The 20,719-nt window shown below is 38.0% G+C and overlaps 1 protein-coding gene across 2 annotated transcripts in view; it reads right to left on the minus strand.

Annotated features, from left to right (window-relative positions):
- The window catches only part of msh3.L (mutS homolog 3 L homeolog), an 89,712-nt gene that overhangs the window by 47,585 nt on the left and 21,408 nt on the right, over window positions 1-20,719 (minus strand). For both annotated transcript variants that reach the window (XM_018264877.2, XM_018264867.2), the window contains 4 exons: window positions 15,126-15,292; window positions 12,260-12,375; window positions 5,580-5,694; window positions 4,623-4,707 (listed from right to left, as the gene is read on the minus strand). In XM_018264877.2, the coding sequence (XP_018120366.1) occupies window positions 4,623-4,707; window positions 5,580-5,694; window positions 12,260-12,375; window positions 15,126-15,292 (483 nt within the window). The remainder of the gene's footprint in view (window positions 1-4,622; window positions 4,708-5,579; window positions 5,695-12,259; window positions 12,376-15,125; window positions 15,293-20,719) is intronic.

Below are 20,719 nucleotides of genomic sequence, written 5' to 3' on the forward strand. Positions count from 1 at the left end.
AAAGAGAGGGGTGATACCACTGCAACTTGCAGTGCAGCAGTAAAGAGAGCACAAGTCACATGGTTGAGTCTACCTGAGAAACTAACATCCGTTTGCTCTTTTAAAAAATGGATTTCAATGAAGGATTCTGCTAGAGAACCGTATTAACGTATGCATTTTGCAAAAAAGCAAAATAACAGAACATATTCCACTGCTATCTGACTCTACAATGGAACCTTAGTAATGTTCTTGAGCACTGTGTATTTGGTGTTTTTTTGCTATTACAGTGTTCACACACAAGCACCTATATACTATAGGATTATTATTACCCCATCCATCTTCCGGCTGCTCTGTAAGCTGACTGGGAGATCGGTATTTTCAGCGCACGCACAGTTGGAGCAGTTTGCCGGTTTGCGACAACTGCGCATTTGCGGAATTAAACGGAAATTCCCAGTCAGTTGACAGAGGAGCCGGAGGATGGGTGCGCGCAACTCCGCTGGAAGGATCTGCACCGAGGGGTAAGTATAAAGTATGGGGCATTTCACCGGGGGGGGGGGGTGGTTAGTAGTTAGCCTAGGGGGAGGAGGGAGGTCTACCTGGGGTGGAGGGTACAGGTTTTTTTAATCCAGGGTTGAATTCTTCTTTAAGGGAACATGGAACCTTACTTATGTTCTTGAGCACTGTGGATTTTGTTATAAGGAACAGGCAAGCAAAGTAAATTGTCCAGTAGAGGGAATAGGGTAGGAAGCAGATATAAGGTAGAGCAAAATATTTTGTAGAAATGGCAAATAAGTCTAAAGTGGAAATACCAATTATGTATTTAGAAGGATGACACATAAGCCATATGAATGTGCTACGCCAGGCTGTTGCATATGTTGGTTGATGCATTCTATGAATATGTCCATAACACTTGTACACGTCTGAGATCCGTTATTCTGAAAGTTCTAAATTACGGGAAGTCCAAAATAGAAAATTTCCGCAGCTCGTCGCCTTTCCTATGTCATTCCTGCTTGGTGGGGCAGAGCCCCCTAGACGGTCACCACACGTCAATCATATATGTAACAGCAAATGGAACAGAGTCGCACGACACCATATTTCTTGCAGATGGGGAGCTTACCCCTTTTATTTATCACCACCCATGTACCGTTTCAGGGTTTTTTTTCACCCTCCCTTCATCAGGATAAAGCCCCCCACGAAACTTGATGCACGGGTAGTGATAAATAAAAGGGGTAAGCTCCCCATCTGCAAGAAATATGGTGTCGTGCGACTCTCTTCCATTTGCTGAATTATGGGAAGGCCATCTCCCATGATTTCCCTTTTCTCTGTAATAATAAAACAGTAAATTGTACTTGATGGTAACTAAGCTGAACAAATCCATACTGTTGGTTGGGTTTATGTAATGTTTCAATGTTTTTAGCAGAATTACCGTATATACTCGTGTATAAGCCGACCCGTGTATAAGCCGAGGTACCTAATTTACCTAAGAAAACTGGAAAAATGTATTGACTCGTGTATAAGCCTAGGGGCCCCATGTCAGATTTCAAAATGTGAATGTGACCCGGCCGCAACAATTGGGGGACACTGGGCAGGTACCTGTTACTGTCTGTGACTGACTGTGTCGCCGCCCGGATTTCATGTTTGCTTCCCTCTGCCACCCCCATTTCATGTTTGCTTCCCTCTGCCACTTCCCCCCCCTGCCCTCCCCATCTGTCGCTCTCCCCACCCCGTCGCTCTCCCCACCCCGGCACTCACGTCTGCTGCTCTTCCCTCTGTCCTTCCCTCTGTCACAGTAAAACGGGCGCCGCCATTTTGAAAGCGAACGCCGGCAGGGAAGGACGCGCCGCCCGGAGCTCCTGGACCTGCTCCGGGCGGCGACACAGGCAGTCACAGGCAGTCCTGCTGGGGCCGCGGAAAGGTATGACCCGCGTATAAGCCGAGTTTGAGTTTTTCAGCACATTTTGGGTGCTGAAAAACTCGGCTTATACGCGAGTATATACGGTAAGGAAAGATACCCTATTTGGAAAATCCCAGGTCCCAAGGATTCTGGATAATAGATCCTATACCTGCACAATAACATATCACGCTGGGCAGATGCTTGACTTTAGACCTTTGTTTCTAACACGCCTGTCTGAATGATTTGCACAATTACTATGGGTTATGTTTTATTCAGTGTGACAGGGGTGATGGCTGGAGCTGGAAGATGCAGAAGCAATTATATGTGGTGACACTTCAGAGAATGGCTCTGGGGCAGTTTGTCATTCACATGACGTATTATTGTTACAGCGCATGAACACCTGTATTTCAAAGGAGATGTCTAAATCAGAATGCCTTTAGGATAATGTCACATAGGGTAATCTAACGCCAATGATGTATGGAAAAGCAAAGCAGCAGTAAATCACCTAAAAATAGACACCCAGGAGGATTCATTCAAAGATACACTGGTTATGAAATAGGCAGCTATCAGAATTCCTAATGTTTTCTCAATCACGTATGCACCTTTCACTTTGGTCTGTACTTGAAGCCTCGGTGCGCAGAGCAATTGGTGGGTTCGTTATAGTCCTACTGGTATGGGATCTGTTATCCGGAAACCTGTTATCCAGAAAGATCTGAATTATGGATGGGCCGCCTCCCATAGACTCAATTTTATCCAAATAATCCAAATTTTTTTTGTAATGAGAAAACAGTACCTTGTAATTGATCCAAACTATATATATATATATATATATATATATATATATATATATATATATATATATATATATATATATATATATATATATGTAATACACAAAAGCCATGAATATCTTGTAAATTATATCCTTATAAACGGTGAGTTCTGATGTCATCAGTTATAAACGGTGAGTTCTGATGTCATCAGTTATAAACTGTGAGTTCTGATGTAATTTCTGTCACATGACTCACTGAAACTTGTGTATTATAATAAATAAAGTACCCCCAGCTGCAAAATATGAGGATATTATAAGTTACCGAGGAGTTCCATGACCTGTGTTTTTATATGGTCATGAAACTCCTCGGTAACTTATAATATCCTTATATTTTACAAGAGGGGGTACTTTATTCACTATATATAAATACACTATAATATATATCCTATAATATAATATTATTATATAATATATTTATATATAATATATATACTATAATATAATTAATCCTTATTGGAAGGAAAACCCCAGGTCCCAAGCATTCTGGATAAAAGGTGCCATACCTGTATACATAAAATAATGTACACACACAAGCGCATATCTACTATAGGATCGCACCAGGATCTTTTTTTTAGTACAGGGCCCTGTGAAGCCAATAAGCCCCGTGCATTACACGGCAGAATATGCTGACATTGTACCAATAAAGGATGATAATAATAATAATCATTTACAGGAAGCTGCACAGGGCTTTGCTATCTTTATCATATTCTACTCTGTCATAACAACGATTCCTGTTACAGGATTGTTTTTTGAATTCAGTTAATGCTGCTAATAAATCACCTTGTGCAAGTGGTTTCCAAGGAATTGATTGCAGACCATAGTTCCTATTTGTTATGTTAGGCTACCTGGGGATTTATTTATATCATCTCCCCTGAGTGCCGCTCTCCAGTCAGCACAGATTATCCACTGTTTAACTCTGTAAGGCTCCTGCGTAAAGCCCATTGCAGAAGATACCCTGATATATGCTTTAAACCTGTTCCCTATATGCAGTTACTCATTAAAATTAAAACTTTATTTTAAACCTAAGGCCGAATCTGAGTTGCAATAAAAGCATTACAGAACAGTATACTGTACATATGAGCAGTGAGAGACTCAAGCTACAGCCACACTGTATTATGGATTTGCTTTCCCTGATCTTACAGTGATAACTTACTAAAGTGACGTCATTTCTAAGAGGCTTATGAAGTCAGACACAAAGCAGGATCAGCAAAGATTGTGCCTAATAGCAAATACACCAATATACCCACATTACTATGCACTGAAAGCAAATGTAAGGTTCTCTCAGGATCATTTTTTCAATCAAATGTTTATGATCATATTATACTATAAATCACTTTCTACCCAGCTGGAATGCAGGGAACAATGGCAAGCTTGTCTTAAAGGGGTTGTTTACCTTTGAATTAACATTTAGGGGCATATTTATCAAAGGTCGAAGTTAAAAAAAACTTCGAACTTCGAATTCAAATGGAGGTCGAAGTTTTTTGGGGGTCGAAGTGGGCCGAATTCAGCCTAATTCGAATTGTACGGTCGTACTTCGATTCAAAGTTTTTTTAACCTCGACCTTCGATCTCCCAAACTCCCCCAATTGCCACCATACAGGTTGTAGGAGGTCCCCCACAGGCTAAAACAGCACTTTGGAACAGAATGTTCAACACCAGGTGGCATATTTAAAGTTTATCCCATATCTCAAGTATGTTACACAGAGCAGGGTAAACGTTATATCGGACTGGCCCATGTTCTAGATCTCATTTAATTTGATCCAGATGTATGATGAGTCTATGAGTTTGGCTGGAGTACAAGATTATCTTTCACAACTGGGTTACCCTGCCATTTCAGTATTAGATGGCCTTGCAAAACACACTTGTTTAACGATATTGCAGAAATAATAAATGAAGCTTTCATATAGAACAACTGTACCTGGTTTTGTAAGATTTCCAAATTCTTCAGCGTTGTCCCATTCATCCGTAAACATTCATTTTTACTGGACATTTGAATAAAATTGCTATGGAAAAATGTAAATTTAAATGGGCTAAATGCAGATCACAAAAAAAAATTATAAGTTGGTATAATGTACATGCCAACATATTTGCTGCTCTCAGCACAGCGACATCACAAAGTTTTGCCTGCCTTGAGCCTTTATTGCTGGCCCTTCTCTGAGCTTGGGATGACCAATGACCTAAAATACCAACAAATACAGCAATAATAAAAGGGCTGGAACAATCAGCCTCTACTCAAAAAATGGGTCATCGGCTATATTGCGAGAAGTGGCTTTGGTAGGACTTTGCAATAAGTGACCAGCCTCCTTTAACCTAATTTTGTGATTTATTTCCCACACTAAAAAATTGTACATAAGAAAATGAAACTTATTCGAGTAACTGACTTCCTCAACTTGTTATAAAATGGCTCACCAAACTGAATCAAGCAGCTGAACAATATATTTTGATTTTTTTTTGCCATTACTTTTATAAGCTTGAACATTCCTATTTTGCCTTTACGTATTAGCTTAATCAGTTACAACACTGTAAATATATGCTCAGTAGAAATTAGACCAAAATTGCAGTCACACTCCGTCCTTTTTTGCTTTTAATTTAGTGTACAGCAGGGCAATTAACATGGACGTGTCTTGCCCTCATCTCTTTGCCTTTATTATTTACAAGATGCTCTGCTTTCTGGAGCACTGTAGACCACATCAACATTGGAATAGGACAGAAGAAAAGTTCAGATGTTTTGAATTCTAATCAATGCAAAGTTGAAAGAAAAGACTAATATGTTCATGGCTCTCCAACTCTGGAACACAAAATACAGAGATGCAATGGATTTCTGCTGAGAATTTCTCATCTAGCCAGTTATACATTATTACTGTTGTGCACTTACCCTGAGTGATATAGTATCTTTTCCAGATTAAATTCTTTGAGGTATTTGATGGTGGCAGCCAACGAACAAATGATAGACTTATCGAAAGTCAGGATTTCCGTCAGCTTTTGAGAACCTGAAAATCGGTATTGATTAAACAAAATGAGGTTTAGTTTCAGAGACGTTTATTTGAAGGAAAAATACATATAAATGACTGTGGAAACTCGGATAGAATATTTCTGTTCAGTTCAGGGCCTACTGTATGTATTGAGTTTGTCTGTATGTACAAGGAAGGGCAAAAATAAAACAGCCCTTGATAATAACAAAATATGTCACATCAGAGGGGGAATAAATTATTATTTTGACAGTAATGTATTTTTTTACTCACAGATTTAAAGTTTCATAAAATGCTCTTTTAGAAAATTATTTAATGTAAATAAATGTATACAATACTAAAGATATTGTAAAATAGCCTTTTACCAATATGATCATTTAAAGGGGAACTCTACAAAAACATAACTTAAGCTTTTTGAAAAGTAAACATTACAATTTCAAGCAACTTTGCAATATCAATCATTTAAAAAATATGGAACCCAGAAATTAACTCCAAACTACAGCCTTAAGCTGAGAAGCAAAGATAGTCTGAGGGCCATACCGTCTATCTTTCTTATTTATCAAATTACTAATGACTTGAGTTGGACAAAGACCAATCCATTTCTTGGTACAAGCCAACCATTCTATTTAGAAAGTCTAACACCTGCTCTCTAGAAGTGCTAGAATTTGAAAATACCTTGGAAAGAGAGAAAACTGGGACATATAGGTAGTAATTTTAACAATCACTGCAGTGAATAACACTTGATGAAGACCTATCAGAATGCACATTTTACCTCTGTAACCTTGAAAATAATTTTGCCCAACTCAAGAGCAAAAAGAAAACCGGAAGAGAGAAAAAGTGCTGACCAACATCCCTATCTTCTGGCACCCACAGACAAAACAGAAAACACCAATTACACTCACCGTGCACACTAGTGAAAATCTTCTGCACTACACAATGTAAATTGCTCGAAACGTAGCCTCATAAAAAGTTGTAATCACAGACTTAAAACATAGCTTAACATAGCAAGTAATATCTATATTAAGTACTAATCAGCCTTATATTGCGACATTTCTGTTCCCTAAGCTCAGTAAGTGACAGCAGCACAGAGCATGTGCAGTGAATCAGCAAAAAATAAGATGGGGAGCTACTGGGGCATCTTTGGAGACACAGATCTTTACTGCTAAAGGGCTGTGGTTGCCTTGGGCTGGTACAGAAGCACAAAACATCATGTACAACATTTCTAGCCTACGTCATTATTTATGCTTTAGTTCTCCTTTAACATAGTAACCTTTTAAATAGATTGTCCTTTCTCTTATCTAATCAGTCTCTAAATGAAGTAGCATTCTCCAAGGGGTACTAGTTTTATGAGAAAGTCTGGCTACAGTTGCATCAGGAGAGCAGTCCTAGGTTACCATGTCAGAAGGCCAATTATTGTGTTTATTTAGCAACAAGAAAAAGTCACTAGTACTTCTTCCAAACTGCCTCCTGCCGGCAATTTACATTCTAGCCGACGGGAGGCAGTTGGGGGAGATAAGTCACCCCGAAGAAGAGGAGATTTGTGACCTGAAACCCCAGGTCCGTGCTCCTATCAGCAGAAAACTGCACCGGCCTGGGGTTCTACCAGTGAGCACCATGGAGCGATCTCCTTCTGTCTTCTTCTTTCTTCAAATTTCCCAGGGCAAACGTATGCGAAATAGACGACTTTTTAGTTATAGTTCGGCTTTTCGTTCTACTGCGCATGCACAGCCGCGCGAGAAGGAAGAAGATGTAAGATCGCTCCGTGGTGCTCACTGGTATAACCCCGGGCCGGTGCAGTTATCTGCTTATAGGAGCACCGACTCGGGGTTTCAGGTAAATCAATATTATCACTTTGGGGGGCCTAACATTTGGCACCGCAAGTGCACCAAGCCTTTCCTTCTCATTTAAATCAAAATTTCTGACACCACATCCCTGTCCAACTCAAATTTAGACTTAGAGAACACTTTCCTAAGATAAGTCTTAGAAACAAATTTCTTGACACCTCTTTCAAAGCTCTTCAGAAGTCCTACCATCAGACTGAGATACAGGAATACCAGATTATAAGGGCAATGACAGACAGGACATTTTGTCACCCACGATTAATTTTGGGTACATCGGGCAACAAAACATCCCTTGTCTCCTCTCCAGCGGCTAACATGGGAAATGATGCTGGGGAAACATTGTGGCACGGGTACTTTGTTAACCGCTGGAGAGGAAACAAGGGGAGTTTTACTGCCTACTGTACCCAAGACTAATCGTGGGTGATAAAATGTCCTGTCTGTCATTGCCCTTAAGATTTAGCCATTTGACCAAAAACAAGAAGAATAAGTTAGACAGAGGGCCAACAAGGAACAAATTACAGATTATTGAAAATACAATAACCATCAATAAAAGCATCAGTAAAAGCTCCTCAATACATTCCGTACAAACTTGGAGTTTGACAGAGAATTGAAAAATATGCCACAGAGCTTCAGATCATTTCTCCTTCACATTTCTGCTTCTCTGTTATGAACAGATTCACACCTGGAAACACAGAAAGACAAAGCAACTTGCAACAGAATAAGGGAAAGGGCATTTCAAGACATTTTGTGGCTGGGCCACACCAGAGCTGAGTGGAGGCACTGGAAAAAGCCCGGGTAAACAGAAGCACCCTCTGGAGGCAGACGAATACAACCTGAGAGGAGAATAGAAGCCCTGATTCCAGATTTTAAGCAACATCAGCCCATGATAACTGCGAACATGGATAGAGATCCATAGATACACACAGTAAACACAATTGTTGAACACAGGGCCCAACAGGTGTAGTGAACACAAAGCTGCCAAAAAAACATTGTTGTTGATATGCCCCGAATGACCATGGCAAGGGCAATGCTTCTTATACAGGGTGGAACTGCACAATCACTGAACCTCTCTGGTTTATGCAAAATGCAAGCCTAATGTAGGAAGCTAAATTTCGAGTTGAATTACCACATTTACATAATTAAATTTGCCTTTGATTTATCTTCAAACAATGTGCTTTGGTTTTTCATTTCATAACTCTTACAGATATTTTTCTCTAAGAGAATTAGAATCTCAAAGGGAGTAATTAAGCAGGAAAGAGAGAAATAAAACATGAGAAAACTGGGTTTTTAATAAGAGTAGCACATAGATGCAAACATTTCTGGTTGCAGAACAGTGCAACCAGACATACTTGTTTCATGGACGGTGCAAAGTTTGTCAAGAGACTATTAGCCATTCTAAGAAATCTTATAAGGAAATAATTAATTTTATTAAATGGCTTTTAAAGGACATGTAAACCCTACATTTTCCAGACATGTACATAAATTGGGCATATATTCCCCACCCAAGCCACATCATTAGTACTGCATATACCCCCTCCATTTGCCAGTGCTATCACATGTTCCTAAAACAAAAAGCTTTCATCCAGCGGCCATTTTCCGTCTGAGACATCATCAGTGACACAGGACATGTATGCTGTAAAGTTTATGCAATGCAGAATGCAGGTTTACACAAGCACAACAAACTTTGATAAAAAGTTCTGCTGGGGTTGAGCACTGTAATGGTTAAGATGAGCTCAGGAGAGGTGGTTAGGAGAAAAAAAATAGACAGCTATAGTTTATATGGGAACCAGCAATGATATCTCTTCATTGGCTGTTAGACTGGAGGATGTATTTAGTAATCTGAGCTGAGAAGAACTGAGCATGCTCATTAGCCAACAGCCAAAGTAAATATCTGAGGGAGGGGGCAGAGTGGGTTAGAGGAGGAGAAGGAATTCTAAGTGATTAAGGGGGTGCTGCAGCCTGTTAACCTTTTAAAGGAGAAACAAACCCTTGACCAAAAAAAACCTTATCCCCCACCCCACGTAGAACCCCCTCCCCCCCAGCCTAGCTGCCCCCCCCATAACATTTTACTTACCCCTCGGTGCAGAGTCACAGCATTGGAGTTCATCTCAGCCATCTTCCGGGTCTTCGTGTCTTCGTGTCTTCTTCTAGGCTGGGGGGGGAGGGAGAGGGGGTCTACGTAAGGTGGGGAGTAGGGTTTTTTTTAACAAAGGGGTTGTTTCTCCTTTAACAACCAGAGTGGCAGTTATCTAAACACTTCAAAGAGGCTGTTCACTGATTACAGTTGTGTGTGTGTGTGTGTGTGTGGGGGTGGGTTACATGTCTTTTAAAGGGTGGATCCAGTTTTATGATTATACATCACTCATGCCTATATGTTAAAGGGAAACAAAGGCTCTGAATGAAAAACTGCCTGCAGCTTTGATACATGTCACATGTGCGTGAAGAGATACAGATATCCTAATAAAAGAAAAGTTAATTCAGTGCCAACAAAACATACTGGGATATAAAGATTAACTCATATACAGATGGAGCAAACTTGGTTTGATGTTTTGGCTTCACACAGCTCACACTGCACATGTCACAGCTTGGGTTTCAATGATAATGCGTGCGATAATAATGGAATGTCATGGTGGGACTTTGTGAGCCAAATTATTAAAAAATCATAGGTCCACCTATAAACTACTTGCTTGCGATATCAAAATAACACACAATACATCCTGATCATTTTCTGTATCATACAGTGTTGAAAAACAAATACAGGTATGGGATCCGTTATCCGGAAACCCTTTCGAAATTACGGAATGGATGCCTCCCATAGACTCCATTTTATCCAAATAATCCACATTTTTAAAAATGATTTCCTTTTTCTCTGTAATAATAAAACAGTAGCTTGTACTTGATCCCAACTAAGATATAATTAATCCTTATTGGAACAAAACCAGCCTATTGGGTTTATTTAATGTTTACAGGATTTTCTAGTAGACTCCAAACTACAGAAAGATCGGTTATCTGGAAAGTCCCAGGTCCTGAGCATTCTGAATAACAGGTCCCATACCTGTATTGCCATTTGCACTGAACATAATGCCTCATAAGCTTTAGAAACAAAAATATTTACTCAGTTCTAGTACAGATTAGTCAGTTAGAGAATTACTTTCTTTCCAAACAGTGATACAGCAGCTCTGTTCCAGACAGCATTGTTGTTTCCCATTGACTCCATTTTAATCAAATAATTTGGAGTTTTAAAAATGATTTCCTTTCTCACTGTAGTAATAAAACAGTAGCTTGAACTTGATCCCAACTAAGATATAATTAGTCCTTATTAGGTTTCATTAATGTTTAGATCCAAATTACAGAAAGATCCCTTATCTGGAAAACCCCAGGTCCAAAGCACTCTGGATAACTCGTCCAATACCTTTACTAAATATTAGTGATTTTAGTCCATTGTTCTTTCTGCTCAATTCATTGGAAAAATAAGCAGATTGTTGTCAGATATTTTTTCCTTGTCTGTAGGGAAGCAACAAATCAATTGCTCCTGTACTCTGCCAATTAATGAATCCTCCACAAAATATTCAGCTCAATAAAAAAAAAAAAAAAGAGTCTAAACCCATATCTGCATATTTAAATTTGAGGTTAAAAAGCTGTCAACTTCAGTTGTCACCTAATACTAAGACTTTCTGCAAACCTATCACCAAAATATTAACAAGTCCTAGTATCGTCTTTTGCTTTACAGGCAAAAACCAATGTTTAAAAGTCATATTTTATATTGTTTATCATTCCTGGTATGTTTTTGGCACGACTTTCATCTGAAATTCTGCACCACATGCCTCATTGAACACCTGGCAGACATGCACTCTCTTCTATTTATATATTTACCCCCATATGCAATAAGAGACATAAAAAAGCACAACATTTGCTTTTGCCCAGATGCAATAACCCATAGCAACCAGTACGATGTTTGCAGGTGCCCAGTAAATGCTACCTGCTGATTGACTGCTATAGGTGACTCGAACTGTAGCCAAATTTACACCTTTTATCATATAATCCAATATGTCAGCTAAAAAAGGACTAGAAAAGATTTTATATATTGAACTGTACTTGCCCCAATGTTTATTAGCCCAATACGATTAATGATCAGTGGCTTTAAAGAAATCCACAGCAGCTCCCCTTCCTGGATCTTGTTACTCATTAGCACTGCACTTGCTCATCTGTTAACTGGACTGTTAAAGAAGCCCAAATCATAAGGTTTATAGCCTATATTTTTCATTGAGCTTTGGTTCTGACCCTTGGCTATATGTTAGTGAATGCTGCCAGTTTAAGCTAAGTAAAATCTATAAACATGTGGTTGAGTATTACTGACTTATCCTGTGTCTTATTCCACTTAGCACTTTATGTGCTCCTCCACTATATTATAGTCTCACTTTTACCCATTGCATCAGTTGCTAGGTAACCAATAAGACTAATATTCTGGGTTTTTTGATGGCACAGTCTATGCCAAAATCTCCTTATTAAAGTATTAACAGTTACAGCAACATGTAGGCCCCAATTTCCAGTTGTAACACTTCGATGCTAGTCCACTTTGAGTGATGCACAATTTGTCCTTTACATAATATATATATATATATATATATATATATATATATATATATATATATATATATATATATATATATATATATATATATATATATATATATATAAATAGAGGACATTTATTACTGTTAAAAAGAAATATTCTAGGACTGTACCTGCTGATTTCTGTGTTTCTTGTCCATAAAACTCACTGACGAGCTGAAATGCTTGGCTGTATTCAAAATGGCTTTTGTCCATTCTCTCTATTCGTATTCGGTCATCATCCCGTAAACTAGAATTCAAAGGAATATTATTATATCACACTGGAGCCATTTTTAGCACCAGGCGAAGTACAATAGAGTAGACAGGCTTGCTTCAAAAAAAGTTGAAATTTTTTCTAATTCCCAAAAAACACTGGCGTCTTTTACTTTTTTAAGGGTGATAGGCTGAAAAAGATCATACATTTTTTGGGGGGTATCCTCCTTCCCCCCTAGTTGGGCAAAAAAACAACTTTTATTTTATGAAGCTTTCTCAGGCTTGTGTAGTGTAATGTATTTGCTGCTACATATACGTCCATTTTACTTTAACTTGGGGCCGTAAGGAAATTAGGCATCGCTAGCGTAACTTTGCTTTGCTTGACGAATTAACGATTGCACAACTTCGCTACCTTTCGCCTCCCTGAGCGCAACTTTGGATTTTAGTGAATTAGCAGCGCCCTGGCGAAACTTTGCCTGGCAAAGTGCGGCAAAGGCGTCGCTAGCGTATTTTCGGCGATTAGTGAATTTGCCCCCTTGACTTCTTGACTGAGAGAAACACTCTATAAAGTTTATGTAGCCCTTTAAACCAAGGATAACGCAAATCAGGGAACATAAACTAGCAATTTACAGTGGATATTCAAGATAATTCCAGGAAGGAAAAGATTCTGAGACGTGGGGTAACTGCCTGTGTAAAACAGGAGAAAGCATTGCTTTACAGTAAAGTTGTAAGATGTGCAATAATTTAAATATTATTAAAGGAGAAGAAAAGGGTTATTATCACTAGGAGGTGCCAAATGTAAGGTACCCCACAGGGATTGTAATCACTTACTAATACCCTTGGCTGGTGCTCCTGTTAGCAGAAATCTACCCCGGCCCAGGGTATTTCTGGAGGAGCACCGCAGAGCTATCATTTTCCTGATTCTTCTTTCTTCACTCTGCTGCACACATGCAGTAGTGTAAAAAGTCAAACTTTAAGAAAGCCGTCTTTTTATGCTACTTTTTATATGCCTGCCCCCACCCGGAGGAAAACACGTAAAGAGCATGATGATTGCTGTGGATCAGCTTCTACAGAAGTCCCCCAGGGCAGTGCAGTTTTCTAACAAGAGCACCGGGCCAGAGTATCAGGTAAGTGATCAAATCACTGTGTGTGTGTAGGGGGGTGTCTTATATTCAAAATAACACACACAAAAAAAACTTTCCGAATGGTGTTCTAAAAAGCCAGAAATGTATTAGTTAATCCACTTTACTCTTGCAATATTAAACTCTTTCCACCAGCTATTACTGCCGCCTAAATTAAGATGATGGCAGATAGCAACCTATACTTTTATTTTAGCACGTTAATTATACTACAGCCTACACTAGAACCTTGAATATACACCCACTTGAAGAAAGAGGGGGAAAAAAATATGAAAAGGAGAAATCCTACATTCCTGTGAACAGAATGAGAAAAGGCAAACTAGCATTTATTGAATAAAAATCAGGTTAAAAATACAACTGATGAAAAAAGTTTCCCTGGAACTTTTAACCATACAGGTGCATTTGGCCACATACTTCACATGGTCTGTCATGTCTGTCTGAGAGCAGCAAATGTTCCATATCATAGTTCTACAAGTACAGATACAGTTTAAAACCGCAAATTATAAACTGAACCTATCGCTGCACCTGCAGCCACTCCCTGGAATACAGCATTACCCACTGTCAGAACTAGGGGTAGGAAGAAGAGGAGTTGAAAGAGTGGTACAGCTTCAAAAATATACAGATGCTTTCCTATTTTACAATTCATTTTATGTGCTGGAAAGTTTATTTCTTACTTGGAAAATCATTATCTGAAATATTAATCCCAATGGGTGTTAGTGCTCAGAGCTGCTGCTAAACTGTGCAAAGCACTAATACCCCTTAGAAAATGAATACAATTATATTTTAGGTGATAGAGTAGACAGACATATAACAATTGTGCAACAATGGGAAGTTTGCATATTAAAGGGGAACATTACCTTAGAATTAATTTTTAGTACAAAGGTTTGCTGAGTCAAATTGTAATTTTTTTATTCTTTGTGGTTTTTGAAGTATAGGAATGGAATGATTGAGACCTGGGGATTTTTAAATCATATTTGTCCCATGCCTTAATCCCTTAATAAGAATCATAAAAAATAAGGACTGCTTTGTCCTGTCTCTAATTATTACAGAAAATAAACTAAAAATTGCTTTTTTTATACAAGACTATGCAAAATGGCTTTTCTGGATAATGGGTTTCCAATTAATAATGGCTTTCTGGATAATAGATTTCTGGATAATAAATGCAATATTTGTACCTAAGTTTTTGATCTGCACCTCTCTAGTTTAAAAGTGCAGCTGTAATAATACTACAGGTATGAGACCTGTTATCGAGAATGCTCAGGACCTGGGTTTTTTTGAATAACAGATCTTGCCATTATTTGGACCTTCATACTTTTACATCAACTGGAAAATCATGTAAAAATGAAAAAAACCCAATAGACTGGTTTTGCTTCCAATAAGGATTAATTATATCTTAGTTGGGATCAAGTACAAGGTACTGTTTTATTAGCACAGAGAAAAGGAAATCGTTTTTAAAAATTTGGATTATTTGGATAAAATAAGGTCTATGGGAGATGGCCATTCCGTAATTCGGAGCTTTCTGGATAATAGGTTTCCTGATAACATAGATCCCATAGCTGTTTTCTATTTCTACCATGTTCACTACTATTAAAAAATACTACAACATCTCTGTTTTGGTCTAGAAGTGTGCTGTAAATGGAGAAATTACCTGGCAGCAGTTAAGCTGTTGATCAGCCTTTCAGTGCAATCAGAAATGTCAGAGGGAAGTAGGATTTCTACAGGCTGCAATCTCAGTATTCTTGTCTCCAGCTCAGTGCGGGATTTGGAATCATGGAAACTGTCGTACATGACTTCCCCTGTGGAGGGTTGGACGGCCTGAAGAAATAATAAAGATGCTTAAAAACTTGCTACAAAATGAGCACTGACTATTTTGACAACAATCAACTTATTTTAATATTACAAATTTAATTATGGCCTCCAATACTTAAAAAGGTTATTAATGAAATAGAGTCCAAAGAAGAGCTACAAAGCTAATTAAGGGAACGAAAAGTCTGACACTTAATGGGTGATATGATTACTTTGTTTAAAGATATAAGGGGACCATATAATAATCTCTTGGATGCATTATTCACCAGTAATTGCCTTCAGAGAACACAAGGGCATCCATTCAGATTAGCAGAAAGGAGGTTTCATCTTAAAAGAAATGTTTTGTTTGAGAATTGTGAAGATGCGGAACTCTCTTCCCGAGGCGGTTGTAATGCCAGATTGTTTTTAAAAGGTGACAAAACAACAAGTTACTGAAATGTTCTCCCCTAAATCAATGTACTCACTTAGGGTGAAATTCATGGAATTACACAACACTTAGAGAGATTAAAAAAAGTGGAAAAACACAGATTTTTTCTGGGCATTTCATGCTAATGAAGGGCAAAATCAGCACTTCATTAACCAGGGTCCAATAATTGATTCTGAAGTGTTGAAGAATGGCTTCTTACACTTCACAGATTATGAGAATTGGGATACATTTTAAATTATGTTTGTGCAAGAACGCTCTATTTGCTGATCAGTTGTAACTCCCAGGAAAAGAATTCTTTGATAACAGATCCAATACCTGTATAAAGTTTTATTCTGCTTTAGGGGTTTTAAATCAAAAGTCCCTGGCAAATCAGTCTCAGAATTTGTAGCTCATTTCCAGAATCCAGATAAATGTTATTAAATCCTTTATATTCTTACACACATAAACACTATGGGGCAGATTTATCAAAGGTCGAGGTGAATTTTCGAATGAAAAAAATTCGAATTTCGAGCTATTTTTCCGAGCTAGTTTTTTCAATTCGAAATTCGACCCTTGATAAATATGCCCCTTTGTAGGCACATATGTGCCGAACTACAGCGAAAATGCAGAACTATGGAAGGTTCTGATCTACAACATCATTGGAACTGTACCTGGCAGTCCCCAACAGCCAAAAAACACTGACACACCATGTCATCCTTTAAGCAATATGCTTTATACTTTAAAGAAACAGTAATAGCCTGGGAACTCTAAAGAGATAGGATATTATAGGTCATTGAGGAGTTCTATGTCCATATAAAGGCATGAGGGTGAAGGGAGAGTTCTTTTTCTCAGGTTGTGAAACTTCAATTGGTTGGCAATGATAAGAACATTTAGTTTGCTCTTTGCTTTTTAAGTGTGTGGTATAACCCTGTCTAGATTGTAAGAGCTCTCTGAGGCCTTTAGAAAGAAGGTTATATGTGCCTTTGAGTTTGGGAAAGGATTCAAAAAGATCTCCAAATGGTTTGACATCTGTCAATTTCTCCAGGCCAAGCCACCCCATTAAAAACTCTTTGAATTAAAATCAAATAATATGAGATGAACCTAAACCACCATTTGGGGATTTGGTCAAATCCCAAACCTTTCATGAATGATTCAGCCAAATCCCTAACTGAATCCGAACCCTAATTTGGGCAAGGAAGGGCCAAAAGAACCATGCACACAGCACACGGAAAATGATCTCAATTTCCTTGTTCATGTAACGAAATGTCACATGATGTTAAAGGAGAAGGAAAGGTTAAAACTAAGTAAGCCTTATCAGAAAGGTCCATCTAAATATACCAGTAAACCCCCAAAGTAATGTTGCTCTGAGTCCCCTGTCAAAAGAAACACTGCATTTCTTTCCTTCTATTGTGTACTCATGGGCTTCTGTATCAGACTTCCTGCCTTCAGCTTAAACCTCATTGCCCTGGGCAAGAGCATGCTCAGTTTGCTCCTCTCCCCCCACCCCCCTCCCTTCTCTACTGTAATCTGAGCCCAGAGCAGGGAGAGACTCAGGCAGGAAGTGATGTCACACCACATTAATACTGCAGCTCCTATTCTAAACAAACAGAGTTTCTAGAGCTTTTTACTCAGGTATGGTAAAACATTCTACAGAATAAATATAGCATTCTAGCTTGCACTATTGCAGCTAATCTATTGGCAATAAAATGGCTCTGTAGCTTTCCTTCTCCTTTAACGGTTTTAATTTCGCCAGGCACTTGGCTTTGGCCAAATTCTGAAAAAGGCTCAATCAAAATCATGGATTCGGCACATCTCCATCAAATATTGATGTATTCAGTCAAATCCGAATCCTGCTGAAAAAGAAGAATCCTGGCTGAATCCCAATATCTTTATATTTAACAGGAGTGGGTGAATGTTCCCGCTGCATACATGTATTTGCCAGTAGATATGGCAAGCATCCTTTATTAATAGTTATACTTAAGACCCAATAAGTTTGTTTCATTGATAAACACAATAACCTAGATAGTTACATGCCATGTAATGCAGCAGATCTACACATCACAATGTTTAATGCCAACTTCCACTTGAAATTCTGTTGTGGCTGATTTCTGTAGAAGTATCCCTCGGGAAGGAGCCCTCTGAATGCTGGGCATCTGTATTTTAACATCCATCTGTTAAACAGTCAATCCCAGGAGCTACTTTAATTTACATATGGAATATTACATTGTTCATTCAGCATTTTTAATGTTCTCTATTCAAGCATGGAGTGAAGCTAAATGAAAATATTTAGCATTAATAAGGAGGAAAAACATTCTTAAAATAAAGCAAATTATTTTATTCAGTTGTCTAGAGTTTTAAAATCACATGACTTTAACCGTTCTGTTGAATAAAGTTCAGAGCCTATGGATCCAAATGCAATTTTTTTAAATTTTAAAAAAACATGCAATTTGTGAAGAAGGCATATATTTTGAGTTGTCTGCGTGGGTTTCTACCAAGTACTCTGGTTTCCACCTACAACCTAAAATATACATGAGGGTTCCTAATAAAATTGTCTGACAGCCTAACAGTCTATGAGTAGGGGGGTTATTTATCAAAGGTCGAGTTTGTGAGGTTTTTTTCTACCTCGAATAAACTCGCAACTTGAAGGTTTGCTTATTTATAAAAAAAAGAATGTAAAAAAAACTCCATTGAATGAAATCGGGATGAGAAACTTAAATACTCTGATGGGATTATCAATGATAAAACCTTGAACGCCTCGAATTGATTGAGTTTTCAAGCGCAAATCACAGGAAAAAATGCGTAAATCGTATAGGCAAAAAACATCTTGAAATGGTTCAAGGGACCTTTGCCATTGACTTCTACATGACCTAGACAGATTTCAGATGGAGTATTTTCAGATGCGGGCTTTTTGCAGCTTCGGGGCATAATAAATCTTTTTTTCCAAAAAAAATTAAGTTTTTACTGTAACTACGTCGAAAAACTTTTTGGGAAAAACACAACTCGACCTAAGTATCCCAACAGCCACAGGCCTTTTTATTTATGTCCTAATAAAGGATTTTGTATTTTTAACCATTGTTTTGACTTTTTTGGGAATCTCACACTATACTGTAATTTTTATCATGGTAAAATGATCCCTAGTGTTTGTGAATGTTATAGGGACCTTGGATAGAAAGCTCCACTGGGGAAGGGACTAATGGGAATGATATGTAATCTATGTAAAGAGCTGTTGAATATATCAGCACTATATACTGTAAATCAAGGTTTTATAGTTGTATGTTGTATACTTTATGCCAAGACCCATTCCTTTCATTTAAGGATGCATGCCAGAGATGCATAAATGCCTTGCTCTGTACAATAATAGCATTACAATATAAAAAAAAAGGCTAAAAATACTTCACAGTTACAACTGCAGGAAAGGTCTTTAGATCTTTAGCCTTGCTTTTAGTTAAATACAGTTTAGTGGGTCTGTAACTGCACCATACACTCTTTTGCACATAGCGAGGTTTGATGACTTCATTGATTTGTTAAAGATACAAAAGAATATCATCCTGCATGACGAGCTGGGGTTGCAGTCATTTAGTAAATGAGACCCGTATTTTCTGTTAGCAGTCTTCTTCATTTACATTTTCTTCTTTTTTCCCCATATAAACACAGAACCATCTGATACATGCTTTGTATAGTATGTACTAGTGACTTAACCCTGGCCATGTTTGCCGCCTCTTGCTGTAACCATGGTGCTAATTAATTAAGGCTTGGCGTTGTTACAGAATCTGTTATTGAGTTGTCTAATTATTTCCGGGTGAAAGGTTAGATATTTTTAGGAACTGCATTACGGGTTCATAATTACACCTGATGAAGGATGATCTTGGAAACCATTAAAAAAAACATTTTTTTTTTTTTCTCTTAAAGAGGAATAATCACAAAAATAAAGGTGTGTCACCATAGCTAAGGCTACAGCCCAACTACATGCTCATGGGATTGATTATCTAGAAACACATACAGAAAGCTCTGAATTATGACCATCTCCCATAGACTCCATTAAAATCAAATAATTAATTTTTTTTTAATTAATTAAATTAAATTTAATTAATTCCTTTTTCTCTGTAATAATAAATAAAACAGTACCTTGTACTTAGTCCAAGCTAAAATATAATTAATCCGTATGGAAGGCAATCTAATTCTATTGGGTTAAATAATGTTTAAACGATATGTATTAGACTTAAGGTATGGAGATCCCCTTATCTGGAAAAACCAAGGTCCCGAGGATTCTGGATATCACTTTCTATACTATACCATATGTAAGCATTCGAAAACAGTGGAATAATGTTTATGAATTGCTGCACATAGACATTTAATTGGGGTTTTGTGCTTAGAGGGTTTGCTTTATGATTGGATCAAGATGTTGCGTGTTCTTACCTACCCCAACAAATGAATAGAAAATCTAGGCAATCTAGGAAAATCTAGGCAACATGGTTCTTCAGTAGATGAACTATGTAGATGTCATATCACATGCACTAAAGCACTTAATCAGTGACAGAGAGAGAAAGAATAGTGCAAGCACTCCCTAATTTCCAGGTGGCAGCTAAGTAAACCAAACATTCAGCACTGACAACATTACACTCCATTATTTGTAGTATTTTTAATTGTGATGGATTCTAATCAGTGTCACTTCGCGGAGAGTGTGTGGAAAAGGCAAAACACAAGATTAAAATATAAAAGATATTAGCAGTAGCGATTAATGCACTGGGGCTAGTGGTACCCAAGTAAGGTCATTTGCTAGCAGAAAGGGAAATTCGACATATTACTATAGTCCCCTTTACAAACAACACCTGTTTTGCTAAAACCATTCTCACAACAAATACCCAAATATGTACTCATGCAGAAAATTGTAGAAAAAAGACCAATTTAAACACTACACCCACATTGTTACTCCTCCCTTAGTCACTAAGGGAGGAGTAACAATGTGGGTGTAGTGTTTAAATTGGTCTTTTTTGTACTTGTATTTTTCACTTGAAAAAGGATCCATGATG

The sequence above is a fragment of the Xenopus laevis genome, chromosome 1L (assembly GCF_017654675.1).
Source record: "Xenopus laevis strain J_2021 chromosome 1L, Xenopus_laevis_v10.1, whole genome shotgun sequence".
Taxonomy (NCBI): Eukaryota; Metazoa; Chordata; class Amphibia; order Anura; family Pipidae; genus Xenopus; species Xenopus laevis.